Source organism: Brachyhypopomus gauderio, chromosome 6 (assembly GCF_052324685.1).
Source record: "Brachyhypopomus gauderio isolate BG-103 chromosome 6, BGAUD_0.2, whole genome shotgun sequence".
NCBI lineage: Eukaryota > Metazoa > Chordata > Actinopteri > Gymnotiformes > Hypopomidae > Brachyhypopomus > Brachyhypopomus gauderio.
Window position 1 is genome coordinate 8,842,037 of NC_135216.1, and position 18,908 is coordinate 8,860,944.

Below are 18,908 nucleotides of genomic sequence, written 5' to 3' on the forward strand. Positions count from 1 at the left end.
CTTGATTTTATGAAGCAATCTTTTCTATTGTGTGGGAGTCACTGTGATACTCAATGCAAATGTTCAATAATATTTTATTATTAAATTGTTCATAAAAACTCATACATACACTAAAGCCTGAGGTGCCCCTTTTACATTTTCAGTTGTTCACACATTGATCTACATGCAAAGCAGCTGCAGAGGCACACAGGCTTAACCCACTCAAAAGGAAATCTTTGGCACAGAAGAGCACAAAAGGAAATCAACATGGCGGCTAGAGTGCACAGACCCACGGGCGTGCACGCTGCTCCAAGCGTGCACGCCCCCAGGTGCGAGACGGGAGACAGACCTGAATTGTAGAGTCAAATACTGTGCCATTATCTGAGGTAGATAAGCAGAGCACGAACAGGTGGATATGTGGTTATGTTTGGGGGTCGTCATTAAAAAACAACAAAAAAAACTACAATCGTCATTTTTAGGACTGCATGTGTGTGTGTGTTTGAGCGTGTGTGTGTTTGTGAGCGAGTGTACACTAGCACAGGCTTTAGGACAACACTCCAGGACAAGTAAGCTCTTTTTTGCTCCAGCTCAATAAGTGGTTCCTTCTGGATGCTTTGGCAGCAGGGCTGAAGAGCATCGATTTCCTTTGTCTTCCCTTTTAAGGTTGTGCCGATGCCCTTTGCTAGCACTCCACTCTGGCCTTTTGAAAGATGTCCAACGGAACTTCTGTTCAACTCCGTCTCTTGGAAGTCTTGTGCTTTACTCCAAAAAAAGTGGTGAGGTTCAAAAGTTTGAGCTTCTATAGCACAAATCAAGAGTCCTCCCTGTAGGAGACGTGCAATCAAGTCAGCAAAAGTGACCCGGAAAGGTTCCGATAGCTGCAACACAAACACGAAGCCTTCAGAGGACTCAGCCCGGCTGGATTAACCTCCTAACATGCATGAGTCAGCACAGAGCATCCACGTTATTATTACCAACACCTACACGATCTGCTCTCCATTACACACCTCATGTACAGGCACATTTTATAGGTGCACAACTACATCTGTGGCCCATCTGCAAGCTCACCTGTACCCACGGCCCAGCTCATTAATTACTGGCCACAATCATTGCTGAACAGATATGTTTTTTATGTGAGACTTTTCTCAGCTCAAGGATGCTATGGTGGTATTGGCATGTTAGTGGCTGTTACGCTGGTTTAAGTCCATCACGAACAGCAGTTTCACATATTACAGTCACTGCTGGTTTGATGTTTGATGTATGTCTCTTACCCACCACATGTGCTACAGTGCTAACTTGTTAGGCATGCTAACCTAAACCTAAAAACCCTAGTTTTCTAATAAATTTGGTAGCATTGTATACTCTTTAGCCTGCACATCAAGGCATTACAATACAGCATTTATGAGAGTAACTTGCCTGAGAAAGGGGCAGAAGCAGAGGTAAACCCCCGAATCCAGGCCTGGCGCTCTTGAGGAACCGTTCCCTAAGGGAAGAGAAGAGATTCTCTGAGCTCCACGTCATAACTGACCACAGTGCAGTGCAAAAGAATCAGAAGCAATCTAGCAGTGATTTGTGTGTCATGCAACTCGAGCATTTCGAGAGCTTCTCGTTAAAAGCACAGGAAATGTTTAACATGTTAACAACTTGTACGTCGATCGTGCAAAAGAAAGGAAAAAAATGTAGCAGCAGCGTTTCCTGCGGACACAGATACAGATTCAGTGCTGACGACTTTTAGCAAGAGTTGCATTACAGTTCTGATCTAATATGTTAGTATACCAACATTTTGAAAAAAAAAAAAATATATATATATATATATATGTATTACAGTGTATTTGAGTAACATTTTGTCTATTACTTTTATTTTTGTGACTGAAGTGTTTAATTACACGCCAAGAGGTTTATGGAAATGTAAGCCATAACACACTGGCCATGTACAGATTTAGATTTAGAGCTACCATTTCAATGCTGCACATACTGTTTATCATTCCTCTCCCGTGCGGCACCATTACTTTCATTAATAAAAGCAGTATCAAACTTGACATATAAAGCCTGACTAAACTTTATTAAACTCAGTTATTTCAAGCTAGTCAATACATTTCCCATTGTAAGACCAAAAATAAAATGTCATTCAAAAAAAGTTTTATACATACCCAAGCACCCAATGCTTAGCTGTCTAAAGACATTAGGAAGCTATCCGGGTTATTTTAAAAGGCACAGGTCTTACCTCTAGGGTCCTTTTTAAGTATAAAAAGAGAGAAAAAGATTAAAGTTGTGCTTTTTATTATCAAATGAAACACTTTAAACACTTTAGCGTTGTTTACGTCTCCAATCTACATGCAGTTTTAAATTTAAAATTTCTTTTGAAGATGAAGAAAACGTTAAGGCAACTAATGGTTATAAGTTATTTAAAAGGGCATTTCAGCTTTTAAAATGACAGAAAAGGAAAAATAAACCAGGTTAAAGTTTCATAAAAAACAAACTAGGCTTTATTGACAACTGCTGCAAAACATTTTTTGGACAGATTTAGTTACCTATTTAGGCAAGCTTACACACGTAGCATTCTGCATTTTATGGAGACTGTACAAAGACTAAAAGGCAGTACGTACAGTTTAGGCGGTTTGTTTTTTTAATCTATGTACAAAAGACTTGGATTTAGCTGCAGTATCCCTTTACATTAGAAAGAGACGACCCTTGTAGAGATTGTTGTCCCAATCCTTCTTAAGCAGTTGCATGCGGTTTATACGACATGAGATCCTCCATGAAAATCTTATTTTATCTTTTACAGTTTTTTTACTTTTTTTTTTTACTACGCAAGTAGCCAAACACTAGTCATTCTACAGAACAGTTTTGAAGAGCCATGACTTATTTTAACAAATTAAGGATTTGAGGACAGTCCATCTCAACAGTGTCTAATAGGGCTATATTTCAAAACTCTAAAATAGAGTGAAAAATATTGAAGCCTAAGTCTAAATTTACAACTTTTAAGACTATTTAAAACAAATAAGAAATAATCCATGGTTGTTGGCAATGTCATTAAAGAGTCTTTTTCCTCTCCTTAATTAAGGTTCTTTACATTACATAAAATACATGATTTGGTTTAATGGCCTTTTGATTTCCTAATATTGAGCAGAATTTTGAAATGTAGCCTAAGTGGGAATCTGCAACTCCACCTCTATAGATTCTTTTAAAAGCAACACAAATTAAAGTGGTGTCCTTGGACACCCAACAAGTTATACAGTTGTTAAGCTTCAACATTTTTAAATTAAATATTTTTATCCAACCACTAAGGAAAAAGAAACAAAAAAATAATCTATCAACAATGCAAAAAAGCAAAGAGAGAGCAGGAGAGAGAGAGTAGCAATGTAAAACTTAAAAGAACAGCTTTCCGTATTTAAATATCTAAACACTTTTAATCTGTCTAAAAACTTTCGATTCTTGAAGCTTTTCGGTTGCCGATTTGTGGAGTTTCCTTTAAAAAATGTCCGGAGTAGAAAAAACGAAACCAAAAGACGGTCAATTACTTTTGTCTGGGTTGCTTAAAGCGTGAGCTGCCGTGGGAGACAGTCGTCATGGAGACACATTATGGGTGACGTTCTGTTTGATGAGTTCAGTATCGTCCATATGGGTGTTCCCTGTATGCACTCTTGGTTTGTCTCTGAGCAGCAGCCTTCCCAGCAGCAGAGGTCCTCTGTGTCCCATTCCAGTCATCCTGAGCTGTGCACACACACACACACACACACACACACACACACACACACACACACACAGAGTATAAGCCTATAGCATGAAGAACCTAGTTTCAGCTGTACTACTTATTTTTTAAAAATCTAAGTAATATATGTAATACTCCCAATATTGATTTAAAATCATGATACATACCATAACTCTCATACCCCTCCTGAGTCTCCCCGTGTCCATAGTCATAGTACTCTGGTTCTCTGGAAGAATTCACGCACAATGCCAACACTTCAAAAACAAGCAAAGTGCCAAGAACGACTCCACATACAATCAGCTACAGCAGGCTACTGGGATTAAGACACAGTGTCTCGCCGGGAGAGACGGAATGTGGTGCCGTTTCAACTTACGCCTGCGCCTGACTGTAGTAACTGTCGTAAGACTCGTACGCCGGTTCCGTGTAGCTCTCCTCGTAGGACTGGGTCGAGCAGGAGGGAAACGCAGTTGCTGTGTTAGCATGTCTCTGCTCTAAGCGTATATGCATAATTAGTCCTCGCGGAGAAGAACGGTGCACACACAGCACCCCGAGCATGCTGGGTACTTACATATTCATCGTACGTCTCCTGGGCGGGAGGCCGTGGAGGCGGAGGGGGCATCCGTTGGGGTCCAGGGGCAGGGGCCCGAGCACGGCTGGCCGCGGCCCCTCGGGTCGGCTGGGCCGGGGGTCCGCCTCGGCCTGCCGGGGCCCCCCTCACTGCTCCGCCTCTGGCGGGTCCACCGCGAGGAACCCCACCGCGCAGTGGAGGCATGCCCCGCCCCCTGACAACAGGAGTCAGAAGAACCGCCAGCATCACAAATTACGCATTACGTTTGGAGGTCCGGCATGTAACAGGTTTATGGAAACCCTGTGTGTGTGTTATACCTGGGGGCAGCAGTAGGGGGCGGGTGTGCTCCTCGGCCCCTGACGAGTGGGCCCCCTCGGCCCCTGGCTCCATGCTCCTGATTGCCATTCAGATAGCTCATCTCCATGAACTGCTCCTGGCAGATTTCATCCATCATATCCTGCAGAAACGCACACAATGTTCCTGAAGAGCCATCAACACAGACAGCGGGGGGAGGGGCGGGGGACACACCCCAGGTGCACACGAAGCCATCAGGCATTGGGATTTAACACAGTCACTCCCACAGCCCATAATCAAGAGCGAGTAATGGCCGCCACTATGCAAATCTGACTTCCGTGCGGCTAAGAGAGGACAGCACGAAAGCGATTTACCAGATTAAATATTAATCTGTAGCCAACGGCAGAGCGAGCCGAGCTCTAATTCAACAGTGTACGCGGTTAAGCAGTGTTAAACAATGACTTCTTTTGGGTCTAATGAACGAGGCGGTGCGGTGCGCTGGGAAGCCGAAGTATCCCCCGCCGCAGGGGGTAATCCACTGAGGCCAGAGGCTCTGAGCGGACGCTTACGGGGAACAGGAACTTCTTGATCTCCTCCATGGCGTGGGCCATGCGCAGGTAAGCCTCGGGAGCAGGGGCGAACACCTCGATGAAGACGTGCAGCTCCATGGACAGGTGGGCGTACTTGGGCTCGCCGCTCCGTCTCAGGTCCTCCTCCTGATGGAAGGAAACGCAAGAACTTCTTAAGCATCGCGAAACGAACGCTTCCTTCTGCCCGACGAGGCTTTAAAGTGAAAACCGCTGACAATTTCCAGAATAGGAGTCTTAAAGGTTAAAAAGCAAAGCATCGGTTTACGGGTCAGTGCCACGATTGCCCTGCCGACAGACATGTGGGAGAGAATCACACATTCTTCTCTCATTCTGCACAAGACACAAATCCTCCACAACTGACCCTTGCTAACTGTCCAGACGTAGCACAGTGACTGGTGAATACCGTACATTTAATTTATTTAAAAAAAACCTTTTACTTTAAAAACTGGATGTATTTTATGACCTCACTCTATTGTTAAGCTAAGACACTAAAGGGCCAGACAGAATGTGTAGGAACAGGTCTTATTTAAAACCATTAAACTCGAGCCATAATAATGACACATTACCCCAAAGACAGATAGTGACAGGGTTTTGCAAAGAAGCCACCAGTCTATCCTAACAGGCCTGACTGCTAATCCATCACAGGGATCTACCGTCAGTGTCTGGAGAAAATACAACAAGTTCATGTCTGCACTGTAGGGCAATCCCATTAACAGGGGTCAGATAGAAAAACCCTAGTCTAGACACTATAATACAGAAAACATGGACCAAATCATTTCAGCCATCAACAGTCTCACATGATCAGATCCCGGATATCATTAATGTCCCATTATAGTTACATGTTAATTGTTTTTAGAAAGCCAAAATGGAGAAAAATTGATCTTAGTAGCAGCACATGTTGATCTGAGCGTTTCATTTCACAATTCTCTCCAGCAGAAGGTTTCTTCTCTTCAAGAACAGGGATAAATGTGACATCCAGCACTGGAAAACAAAATACCACATGTACAACAACAGGAACCGCAGGCTACAAGACTCTAGTTGATGTATCCCGACTCACAGAGAACCTCAGAGCAAGCGTTTGATTCCATGTGCACAAGAGAACTTTCCAGTGAGGGAAACTTCCACCTCTTCATCAGCCCTGGACGCAGCTTCTCCGAGCTGCTTTAAGCTGTGGTAACCAGCATCTAACCCTGTCCATAATCCACACGCTCACAGTGGTGTGTACCAATGCTGCACACCCAGAGTCTTTGATGCATGTGAACTGCAAACAAATATTCCGATGGCGTACTTTTAACAAAGTGCATTTTACAATATATCTGCCACAATGGGTCTGAGGGACAGAATATTTAACAGTGGGTACTGGGGAAATGGCTGGAAACATCCTGGCATTTTAAAGCCCACAGAGCTTCTACAGCATGAACATATTGTTCTTACACTAATAGTTGAATCAGGTAACTAATTCCACCATTAAGCTGCTGAACTAGATACCCAAGATCTGGAAGGTAATCGAAGACAACTACAGGCCTCTGTGTGTGTGTGTGTGTGTGTGTGTGTGTGGTCAGAGCTGGGATGCTCAAACTGCTTCTGAAGATGACCTTGTGTCTGAACAGATTAGCTATAGTAAACAAAGTCATTGTAGAAAACTAAATGGACAAATTGTCCTAATCAGACACGGCTGCGTGCCTGTGTGGCAGTATTTCTTTATCAAGTGTAACAGTAAACCGTCTCAGTTTAGAAACAAATGATGAAACTGTCCTTATGTGGAAACGCAGCAAGCTTGGGTAACAGCAGTATCGGTATGTGCACACAAGCACATTTTACTGACAGACTGATCACATTTTACACGACTACTAGACTGTATGAAACAAAAAGTTCACTGCTTCAAATTGTGGGGGTTTCAGGTTACACAGATTTGTCTGCATTCGAGTGAAGGAAATTGTATTTGGGGTGGGGGATGCAATTCACGCTTACCAAGGCTCGGTTAAATATCACTAGCTGACTGTTCGGGTCTTCAGGTCTGACTCTTAGCTACACAACAAAATGATCTTCAAGTGCTCTTCAAACAAGCCTCTGATTTGGTTGGCAGCAACATGTTGACATGACCACCACTCTGCTCTGAAACGAGCTGGGAAAAACAAGCCTTTCAAGCACTCGTTTTCCTTGCAGATAACATTTTAACCCCTCAAATGCTCGTCTTTATGGATGAGCTGCTTGGAGATTCAGACCGATTACACGGTCATGCATCCTGCGACCGAATCAAACTGTGTTTTCCACAGCGGCGCACATTTCTCCACAGCTGTCCCTGCGTGAACCATTACTAACGCGTGAGAGTGCCACGTGCACAAGTGAATAAGAGCGCTCGGGTGTGACGTCCTGCTCCGGCGAGAAGCGGGCCCTCGCCATCCCGCGGTGTCTGGACTCTGCTCACCTTGGCTTTGTCCCTCATGGAGCCCTTCCCCAACACGGAGATCTTGGCACCCGTCTCCTCCTGCAGTCTCTTGATCGTGTTCCCCTGAGGCCCAAGAATCTTCCCAACAAAGTTAAACTGCAAAAAAGGCAAAAGGCAAGAATAAAAACAAAATTAAACTCTGAGCGTGAAGGAAGTGCTTCACTCAGCCTGGCTAGACTTATTCTCAAGGTATCAGCATTCAATAATATTTTTATCTGTGTGATTAAGGCCAGATTAAACACAATAGAAAACCAATCATTGGCTCTGCAATAAACCTAAGAAGGATATAAGAACGCTCAATAGCCTCCAGGAGTCTCTGCTCCAGAGCACAGCCACTCCAACGGAAAGCAAAAGAACTCAACGAAAAGAAACTCCGGTCTACCAACATCTGGGCTGCAACGTGGGAAACATAAACCTGTTATGCCACCCAGAGCTTGCCGCGGAAAATCCGCCTTTCTGATAAAGACGCTTCGGCTGGTCTGATACCACAGGCTATGACGTGAACTCTGACAATGACATCGACTTTCGGTAAGAGCACTGGCCACAAGGGCTCCAAGACTAAACACCCTCTGCTTCAATTCAGAGCTGGACAGGCTTGTTCAAAGGAGAATACAGCTGGGAATATAGCTCGTTCTTCTTTTAATACTCAACCTAAACTAAAGGAATTCCATCTGCATGACTAAAAAGGGTGGAAAGACTGGGAGGAGGAAAATCTAACAGAAAGGAAACGAACACAGAGCAAACACACGTTTGCAGGGGAACCATTTTACACGCTGAGGTGTAAATGCACAGCATTGTAAAACATTAAACCCAAAGCTTTAAATGTTATATTAAGCCACTATTGACAAATCCTTGAAGTAGGCTATATCTGAATGTCTCCCATTTTCAACTTGATTACATAATTTGTTCGTTCGTGTTTAAAAGGACACAGACAACAACAGAGAATGAAATTCAGCATCAGAGTGTGGGAAGGGAAGCACCAATAAAATAAGAGGAAACCATTTGACAAATGCAGACATATTTCTCATCGGAGACATTAGTTCAAGATGTGCTCCCTCCATAAATTAATGCATCACAGATCAACGGATTACATTGAACACCACTTATTCAATGCACTACCCAACTGTAGGTGCAGAAATCACTCAACCTCTCAACGCAGACCATCTTAATCTCATTAGGGCTCAACAATGTGCACCACGTACCTTTGGGTATTGTTTAACTGGTATAAGGACTCTTTCCTTCAATTTGATATTCTTTGTTGTAAAGAGATCCAAATATGTTTCGGTGTCTTTTTCGGTCTCCTGTTTCTGAACCCTCTCAATTTCTGAAAGGGAGAGGGGGAAAAAGACAATTAGCACCCTGGCTGTCGCAGCTGTCGGCGTTGTCTGTAACCCAGCATACCGCATTGTGGGTGAGACGGCACACTGGAATCACAGCTGCTGAGGGCTTTCAAACAGCACACATGAGCTTTAACGCGGGGAAACAGGCTACATTCAGCTGCGCTGGCAATCAGAGGCAACACTTTCCTGACGATCAATAAGTCATTTTAAATGTTTTGGATGCCACTTACAATAAACAGTGCACTTTCTCACCTTCAAAAATCAAGAAGAACAGACACAAGGGTCAAAGGTTAAGTAAGGCTTAATGTTCGAAGTGCTAATACCATCTTTAGACATTCCCAACAAAGTAGAAATGCCAGGGGCTACGGCTGTGATTAGTACTTAACCTCAGCATAAAGAACAAACTCTCTAGTCATTCCCCCCTGAGCCCCAGCAGTCATTAGCCACGCATGTCCTGAAAGCGTGAGTGTCTATACATGTCATATCTCAGTTAACGACAGCACAAGTCAATGTGTATGCAGCAGTTTGATTAGACTGGTCAAACTGCTACTGCAAAAACCTTGAGAATTTCCTGAACAACAAATTGGGAGGTTTTAACCTAACCATCCTAAAATCTTAGTATTCCCGAACATAGAATGATATACATTTTGAGTATATTATTATTGTATTACACTGTTCACTGCATAGTAATTACATGTAGTTCATAATGAGTTGTCACAACTACTTTAAAGATATAATCGTAACTACAGGTACTCCAAAGATAAGACATAGGTCAAAACGTCCTTTCTTTGGGGTCAATGCAAATCCTCAAAAACTGCTATGCGACCGACACATGTGAAATTAGAGGGTTAATCCGTTACAGCCCTGTTGGCTGATAATCTGAACCATCTGGAGGAACAGTACCAGATCTGGTGAAAAGAGTACATTTCCTTTTGGGAAAAGAGATCATGCTTCATAGTTCACATTCAACACTTCCCATACTATAGCTGAAGGACTAAACCCTTCTAAACCGCACAGCCGGGCCAGATCAAGAGAACCACACACTCCAGATGAACTAGAGCTGGACAACCTGTCCTGCAGTTAACAGGACATCAACCATGTGAACCCAGAACAACGTAAGGGGCAATACAGCTTCATGAATCATAATACAGCCCCATGTATCATAATACAGCTTCATGAATCATAACACAGCTTCATGCCCAGTTGCAAGACGTTTCCAAATGGGTATTAACTTTATTAGACTTCAACATCTGTGTAGTACCAAATAAATGGGCAGTACTACTTTCTGTGGGCGCTACGAACACGGTTTCCCCCGAGCAGCCCGTCAGGATGACGGGCGGCACGAAGGCGGCGAGCCGGCTCGCTATTCGCGGGGAAAAGCGAAGCCACGGAGACGGGGGACCATAACCTGCCGCAATTCTACAACTAAATCACATATAAAAGGGGGATAAAAACAGTTCGTAGAGGCGAGGAAGCCAAATTCAGGACGTTAAAACGTTAACGTGTGTGTGTGGTCGCCGTTTCGCCTCAGAAAATGTTGCACGGGACTTGGAAGTCGCGCGAACAGATTGTGCACGCGCCCCCGATGCCAAAATAAAGGTCCCGTCCGCTCTGCTACGCGGGACGGTCCAGCTGGCGGACGTGCTTCAGTACTAGTTTAAAACGGACCTCCGTCCTGGAAGCGTCATCCTGTATTATATCACCCCAGGGAGAAGCCCGTTAAAGCGTTAAAACAGTAACTACATAACCACAGCAGGACTGGGTCTAAAAAAAATAAAGAAATACAAGCAAGAAATTGAATTTACCTGCAGATATAAGTTTCATTGCATGTATGAACGAGGAGTCCAAGCTGTCTCTCTCGGCCAGCAGCTGCGGGAGGTACTTGCTCTCATTCTCCATTTTGAGTTTGTGAATAAGTTAATAAATCAATCTAGCTCGTTAGGAACCTCGATCGGAGAACAAATCTGTACCGGTCCAGAGACGAAACTACCGAATATCCACTTTCCAAGGGTGATATACTCTTGCTTTGCGTCGACGGCGTGGTGCGGGAGCGACCTGCGGACGGCGGCACGGTTCGGCGGCGACACTTGCGCGGCTCTCCGGGTCGCGCTGGAAATGGAAGAACAATAAACGCGACTCACACACACGAGCCCCGCGAGCGGAAGTGACGTCACACGAATGAAAGTCTCGCAGCCCCGCCCCAATCTGAAAGTTTCTCACCGAGGTGTCCAGAAAATAATGATATATACAAATTAGGCCCTTTATATAACCGTCTTTATCTTCATTCTGTTATGTGTATAAATAAATAAAATTATTCAAACGTGAACTGGTTTTTGATTAATAATTGATTTTTTAATCGAGTTATTTGTATTAAGTACACTGTTAAAATGAGACTTAGAGCAACTGTCACTTAAAGCAACATTTATTGTGCACGTATATGCAAAATTAAAGGATTGAATAAAGTATTATTTATTGACAAATGTGCGCACACTTGATCAACGTTAGTTCAGTGTTTTCAGACTAGAATTAATGTGCTGACAAGATGTATGAATTATGTTACGAGAAGAAAATCCCATGTACCGAAAATAATTGTAGGTAAAAGACTAATGTTTGCTGCCCCCGTGTGGCTCAAATGACGTTAGTGAGGCCTGTAGATTTCCGCCATGTGTTCAGTATAATCGACAATAATGTTTGTAGTAATAAAACTGTAGTATGCTTTTCATAATCATAAGTAAAAAAAAAACACTGAGTAAAAATTCTTCCAATAAGAGTATCTGCTAATTATAGATTAGATTTTGATTATAGTAAATTCATTTTGATTAAATGATCAATGTGTTCATCAACCAACAAAAGCTATGATGCAACATTGAAATGTAACTATATTACATCAATAAATAATAATTCATTTCCCACAATGCCACAAGTAGCTTCTATCACCCAACCAACAAGTGCTGAGCACATGTAGTAACTTTTTCAAGTCTGTTGGACAACCATCCCAGCTCACTCAGATCTCTGAAAGAATGCCAAGAGTGTGCAAAGCTGTCATCAAAAGATGTGGCTGCTCTGAAGAATGTAAAATGTGAGCTAATTTATGTGAGATAACACATTTTATTGGTATTTTATTGGTTTTACTTGTGAACCATATGTCTTCACTATTATACAAAAGTGTGGAAGGAAGTAAAATGCAACCATTGTGTATTGGTTGTTCAGTCATTTGATGATGAAAGCTGCCTCATGTAATAACATTTTAATAAAACTGACAGAAGTATCCTTCCTACACGTCAGGTACACTCTCTTTCCTCATGATCTGCCAATCAACCAATCTACTTTGACTGTCAACAAGCAAGGACATTATGGTAGACTTATCTCCTAACCAAATTAGAAAGTATGTACCAATCAAACTGTATTAAATAAACTAGTAAACTAGTTTTAGACTAATTTAATGCGAAGGCTAGGGTATTTTCTATTAAAATAATTTTCCTCTCTGTAGGTAGAGGCACATGGTGGGGTCAGGGATAGGGTCAGAAACAATTTAGCATCGCTTGGAGGCCAGAAAATCTCTTTGTCCTGTGAAAGCTCTCATAGCTGTCAAACCTGCTTAGTTTTTTACCAGAATACTCCCCATCCATTTCTCTCTCTCTCTCTCTCTCTCTCTCTCTCTCTCTCTCTCTCTCTCTCTCTCTCTCTCTCTCTCTCTCTCTCTCTCTTTCATAGTGTCTCAGTCTGCAGACTCAGGGTCAACTTATTTTTATAGCTTTATATTAATCTGTCCTTATCCCTGTTTTTCATGTCTATCAGTTCTGAAGTAAGATAATGGATGCAATCTGGGCAGCTATACTACCTTGGAATCAGTAATATTTTCATTCAGAAATACCTGGGGGCTTACAAGTATTCAGGACTATGGTGTGTGTGTGTGTGTGTGTGTGTGTGTGTGTGTCTGTGCAGGGGTGGGTGTTAATAACTAGTCAGACAAGCCGAGCTAGATTTGGGTAACATGAAATGAACTAAATGGAATGAAAAGTATATTCTCCTCTTAAACACACCATTCACACTACTGCATACATCAGTCACAATATTAAAACCACTGACAGGTGAAGTGAATAACATTGATTATCTCATTACAATGCCACCTCTCAAAGGGTGGGGTACATTAGGCAGTAAGTGAATACTTTGCAAGCATATCAGCATATCACCATAGGGACAAGGTACAAATTGTGATGGCTGTACAGTTGAATTAGGACATTTCTAAAACTGGGGTGTTCCTGGTACTCAGTGATGATTAGTACCTGCCACGTTTTCCAACCAGTGAAGAAGCAACAGGACCACAGGTGTCCAACAGTCACATGACTGTGTGGGGAGTGACTGGTAGCAGCAGTAGTAAACGCTGAAACAGTTCATGCTGGCTGTGTTAGAGACGTGTGCGTCACACAGCTTGTCGCATGCGTTGCTGTGTAACCGCGGAAACTTCAGAGCGCACGTCGTCGCCCTCTATACACCCGCAGTGGGCACACGAGCCTCAGAACTGAACCGTGGAGCAATGGACCAGGTGACCTGGTCCAATGAGTCACACTGTCTTTGATATTGCGCAGATGGGTGGGTGGACGTGCATTATTTACCTGGCAAGGAGATGACATCTAAACACACTCCAGGAAGAAGGCAAGACACTGAAGGCACCATGATCCTCTGAACCCAGTTAATGACACAGTGTTCCCTAGCAGCAATCATGTCCCAAGGAGTATCCGTGGGGAAAGGCCTATATGTGAAGGCACCACCTCACAACTTACAAGACTTGAAGAATTTGATGTTACAATGTTGATTTCAGCCCCTGCAGGAGTCAGAGGTCAGAGGTCTTGTGGAGACGTGTCAGGGTGGCACTGGTGGCACGAGAGTCACCTATGCAATATTAGGCAGGTAGATTATATGTTACGTATGATCTGTGTTCAAACCACACGGAAAAGTGAGGTATTGAATACTCTCAACGTGCTTTTGATTTTTATTCCTGGTTTTAGCAGCTCAAAACTGGCCCAAACATTTAATGTACTACAATGTTATATTACTAATCTTTGAAAAGCTTAACTGCCCATGCAATTCACTTGTACATGCAAACTGTAAGAATGTTGCTTTAGATTCACCAGGCCGAAACACTTGGACAGGAAAGGCTGGTGTGCATCTGCATGGAGAGGCACACAACTAAAGACAAATGCAATTCGGAATCCTTTGGTAGTGCAGATGTGCTTGCATGCTTCTGTAAGTACGATTACAGAGGGAAACAGACATGCTGAGAGCTTGACTTTGTTCAGGTCTCAGGCTTTGCTTTCTCCCAGCATTGTTATATCAGGAGTCGTCCTTGTAATGTGATTGAAATGAATAGTGCCTTGATTTCCCATGTTAGTGAGGAAATTCTTCGAGTGCCTCCATTTCCCAAAACCAAGTACCACTGACACCGATCATTCATCATTTTAATCTCTCTCTCTCTCTCTCTCTCTCTCTCTCTCTCTACCTCTCTCACTAACTTTCAGTGCATGCATTATTCTCGTTTAAAATTGCACATAAAAAAGTGAAAGCCTTCCAGTTTTTTCAGTGTTTCAGTATCGATGTTTGTTTAGACTCAAAAGAGAAAAGCACCCAACCGGAGAAGCAAATTAATAATATATTCCACGCAGGGTATGTCCACAACAGGCTACTTTAAATGACACTTTTCAATTTTTTCACAGAACAGCAAAAAAGTCTCTCATACTGCATTGGCACAGAACCATAGAAATCCACTCATTTATCCATGCAAGTCCTGATCCCTTTTTCACCTGCGAAATGCCTCAAAGTAGTGCGTGTGCTGTTAGACACATAAAATGAGTGACACATTCTCTGATACACTAATGACAGGAATGATCTCTTCAAAGAGAATCATTTTCAAATGACTCTAACATGCGCAAGCTATGGCGGACCACGCAGGCTCACACTCCCTCTATGAGGGAGAGAGGACAACAGACTGTAACCTGCTTTTCCCCCAGCGCTGTGATCAGCATGGCTGCACATGTCTGCCCACAGTACCGTTTAAGCCAGAGCTGTGACGACGCGGGAGTTGGGGGGGGTATGGAGGTGGGGGGGTTGAGGGTGGAGGTGTGAGAGACCCCCCCCCCCCCCCCCACTCAGGCGCAGAGAAGCTGAGGTTATCAGTCACTGTAATGATAGTCACAAATTCTAGTCACAAATGCTAGAAAGCAAATGGTATGCCAGTCTGATTTACAGAATTTCCAAGTCATAATAACTATGACTATTTAAGTATTTAAGTTGTGTGTGTGTGTGTGTGTGTGTGTGTGTGTGTGTGTGTGTGTGTGTGTGTGTGTGTGTGTGTGTGTGTGTGTGTGTGTGTGTGTGTGTGTGTGTGTGTGTGTGTGTGGATCTGTAAGTGAGTAGATAAGTAAGGGGTGGTGTTTGTGATCCAAATATTGGTGTGTGTTTTAACACAGATATAGCCTAGTGCAGGGTACTAAGAGGAAATAAATATGTAATTGATTGCATTGCAAGATATCAGAACTGACTGTAAATTTCTGTGACATTGGCTGGACCCCTACTGTATGGGAGTAGTGAAATGATTGGGTACGCTTGGCAAACCCGGTGTATGTTCTCAACTTCTACATTTATTTTCCTCTTCCCCTTCTGTTCAACCGTTTGTCTGTCTATCAGTGAATAATAAAAAACACAGTGACACTGTAAATGATAAGAACAAGAAAATTAAAGTGCATGGATTCATGCATATGCATCTTACACGATGTTCATTACATGAATCCTCTTTGTATTACGATGTGCAGGAGATAAGGTGTAATTAGCTTCAGCTTAATTGCCTGCCATATCGCTTCATAGACCTCACTGCAGTACGTCTGCAGTGTGTCCTCTGCAGTTATAGCACGAGGCTTCAGCTCTCCACTGTCTCTCATTATCAGTGCATTCATGAAGCTTCACCTCGAGTCCATGAGGGGACGGACACTGTTGTAGCATCAGTTAGCTCTGGCCTTTCAGATGAGTTTACTGCCCCAGGCCCAATGATTGCAGCTCCCTAAATCTTGCATATTGAGCCCTGTGTTATGCAGTGATATCGAGCCTTAGTCCTGTGTTATGCAGTGTTATCGAGCCTTAGTCCTGTGTTATGCAGCATTATTGAGCCTTAGTCCTGTATTATGCAGTGATATCGAGCCTTAGTCCTGTGTTATGCAGTGTTATCGAGCCTTAGTCCTGTGTTATGCAGTGTTATCGAGCCTTAGTCCTGTGTTATGCAGTGTTATCGAGCCTTAGTCCTGTGTTATGCAGCATTATTGAGCCTTAGTCCTGTGTTATGCAGTGTTATCGAGCCTTAGTCCTGTGTTATGCAGTGATATCGAGCCTTAGTCCTGTGTTATGCAGTGTTATCGAGCCTTAGTCCTGTGTTATGCAGCATTATTGAGCCTTAGTCCTGTATTATGCAGTGATATCGAGCCTTAGTCCTGTGTTATGCAGTGTTATCGAGCCTTAGTCCTGTGCTATGTAGCGTTATTGAGCCTTAGTCCTGTGTTATGCAGCATTATTGAGCCTTAGTCCTGTGTTATGCAGTGATATCGAGCCTTAGTCCTGTGTTATGCAGTGTTATTGAGCCTTAGTCCTGTGTTATGCAGTGTTATCAAGCCCTAAGTATGGGCTGTGCTAAAAAGTCAGAGTGGCGTCAAGTTGTTTTCATTTGTTTGTTTGTTTGTTGTTGTTGTTGGTGATGGTGGTGGTGATGTTGTGGTTGTTGTTTGTTGGCCATGGTCAATAGTTTCTAATTAGTTTTCCTTCCCTTGGAGTTTGTTTTGTCCTTGAGTTGACCACCATATGCACTGATTGTCATTCATGTCACTCAACCTTGTCCCTCATTGGGCAGCCAGCCAGTGCATTAAGAGCCCTTTTAATTACCCGCGAATCAGGATTAGCTCCCTGGTTGCCTGTCTGAACAGTTTTCGTTTTTTTCACCCTTTCCCTGACTCCAGGCAATCTATCTATCGGAACAGAGTAGGCAGTTAAGCAGGTCCAAGGTCAGTGGCTTTATAGTTCCACAGACGCTCCTGGGGAGGCGTGGTAGTGGTTAGCATGCTAAAGGTGTTAATTAACTAGGTCAAGCAGCAGTGACTGTTCATAGAGCTGACAGTGCGGAGAGCACTGCCTGGTCTTAGAGAGGAAGGGAGGAGAGGAGGGGAGGAGAAGAGAAGAGAGGTGAGGAGAGGGGTAGAGAGAAGATGAGGAGAGGAGAGGAGGGTGAGAAGAGAGGGGAGGCGAAAGGAGAGTAGAGGAGTGGAAAAGAGAGAAAAGGAAAGAAGAGAGGGGTGAGAAGGCAGAGGAGAGGAGAGGAGAGGAGGGGAGTGACCAGACTAGCCAGACAGTGTCTGATCTTAATCGCTTGTCAGCAATTCAACATGAGCTTGTGGAACTTGACAGCTTGACCTTGACTGCAGTTATCACCGCCAAGTCCTTCCTCAATGGCCTAACACACACACACACACACACACACACACACACACACACACACACACACACACACACACACACACACACACAATTGCAGTCAAACAAGCCAATGCTCAAAAGATGGAGGCAGTAAATGACCTTTTGCATAGGATGTGAAGAGAGGCAAGACTGAGATGATATCACATCACACTCCTAACAGCCAGCACCGGTTCACACACTCACAGAGGTCTGCAGACATGACCACTGGAAGGAGCAAACTAGAGCCTTCCACCAAAGTTGTTTGTTTTGGATGGTTTTTACACACCAAGAAAAAGAGCTAATTGCTCAGATCAAGCTTCCAATATTTGTAATGATAACATTGAATGATGAATGCTCACAGTAGTCACACTCACAGAGCTATTTGAGCATTTTTTCATATCATAATGTGGAGCCATTTCCATCAAGTCTTTTCTACGCGTATCCTAAAACTGTTATCCTTGAGCCAAGACTCCTGCTGATTAGAGGAAGGAAAACCTCTGAAAGACTCTGTTGTAAATGGATGGTTTCCTGTAGTTGAAGATTCTCAACTCTAAGCTGCCACAACAGGTTGCTAAAAATCTCTGCGGCTGTGACGTAAGTGAGAGAATGCACATTCATGGACAGCATAGAGGGTGGTGAGAGCAATAATGTGGAATAAATGCATGTTTAAGAAAAGGACGAGGGCACCCATAAGAGGCCAGAACTACATATCTTGGTGGCCTCATACTGAAATGGTTCTCCTCTGGTCTGACAGCAGTCCTGTCACGGTGGGTTGTATTTACATGCTGTGATGTGTGCTGTAGGTCTCCAGTAAGGTGAAGCTAATGTGCTCAGGGACATCACAGTGCTCATTAATTTCATTTTTTCCCAATTATAAAACTTGGTCTCTCTCCAGGTAATGCTTATGGTATAATTTACATCTTTGCATAAAATATTTATTCATATATATATTTTTCCACAGGAAGTTCTGCCTTCCTCTATGACACTTTTAATCCTTTATTACTGACACTAAAAAGGAATGTTGAACAAATGACATGTTCTCCTTTGACGGATTTTCAAGGAAGAGTGAAGTGAACTACCACTGGGCCCTTTCAGGCAATCATGATAGAACTTTGCAATTCCTGATCAAAATGCAAGAGGCAGCTGATAGAAGCTAAAAGAAAAAATCAACAAGAATAGAAGAATAAAAAAGCACCATGACAAAAAATACTCTCTAATCACCTGCTAGTTTTTATCAAGTCCTAAAATGAAACTTGTATTTCATGATCCTTGGAACATGTTTGAGGTGGGGGGGGGGGGGGGTGTTGGGGGGATTTGTTTTATTTATAGGTCCTCCACATGCCGTCCCCACGCCGTCCCCACCCCCCAACACTGCAGGTTGGTATCATACATATTTTAGAATATGCATAATATACATGATAGCAGTTGGTGAAGCAGTTAGTGTGGCCATTTCACCACATAGATTTTTGTGTTCCCATTGTTCATA

General features: G+C 43.2%; 1 protein-coding gene across 3 annotated transcripts; it reads right to left on the reverse strand.

The window, feature by feature from the left end:
* Positions 1-58: 58 nt before the first annotated feature.
* On the reverse strand, positions 59-11,075 carry khdrbs1b (KH domain containing, RNA binding, signal transduction associated 1b). Of its 3 annotated transcripts, none has more exons than XR_013131772.1 (11): positions 10,738-11,075; positions 8,795-8,916; positions 7,572-7,688; positions 5,123-5,269; positions 4,577-4,716; positions 4,260-4,473; positions 4,065-4,132; positions 3,859-3,917; positions 3,501-3,693; positions 1,396-1,462; positions 59-803 (listed from the first exon to the last, which is right to left on the reverse strand). XR_013131772.1 is itself a non-coding variant. In XM_077008499.1 (9 exons), exons 1-9 carry the CDS (start codon positions 10,829-10,831, stop codon positions 3,587-3,589), a joined length of 1,068 nt encoding a protein of 355 aa, XP_076864614.1. In that variant the 5' UTR covers positions 10,832-11,074; the 3' UTR covers positions 2,716-3,586. The 3 variants fall into 3 exon arrangements, 1 of the variants encoding a protein (XP_076864614.1); XR_013131771.1 differs by having other exon boundaries at positions 59-857; XM_077008499.1 differs by lacking the exons at positions 59-803; positions 1,396-1,462 and having other exon boundaries at positions 2,716-3,693; positions 10,738-11,074.
* Positions 11,076-18,908: the final 7,833 nt, after the last annotated feature.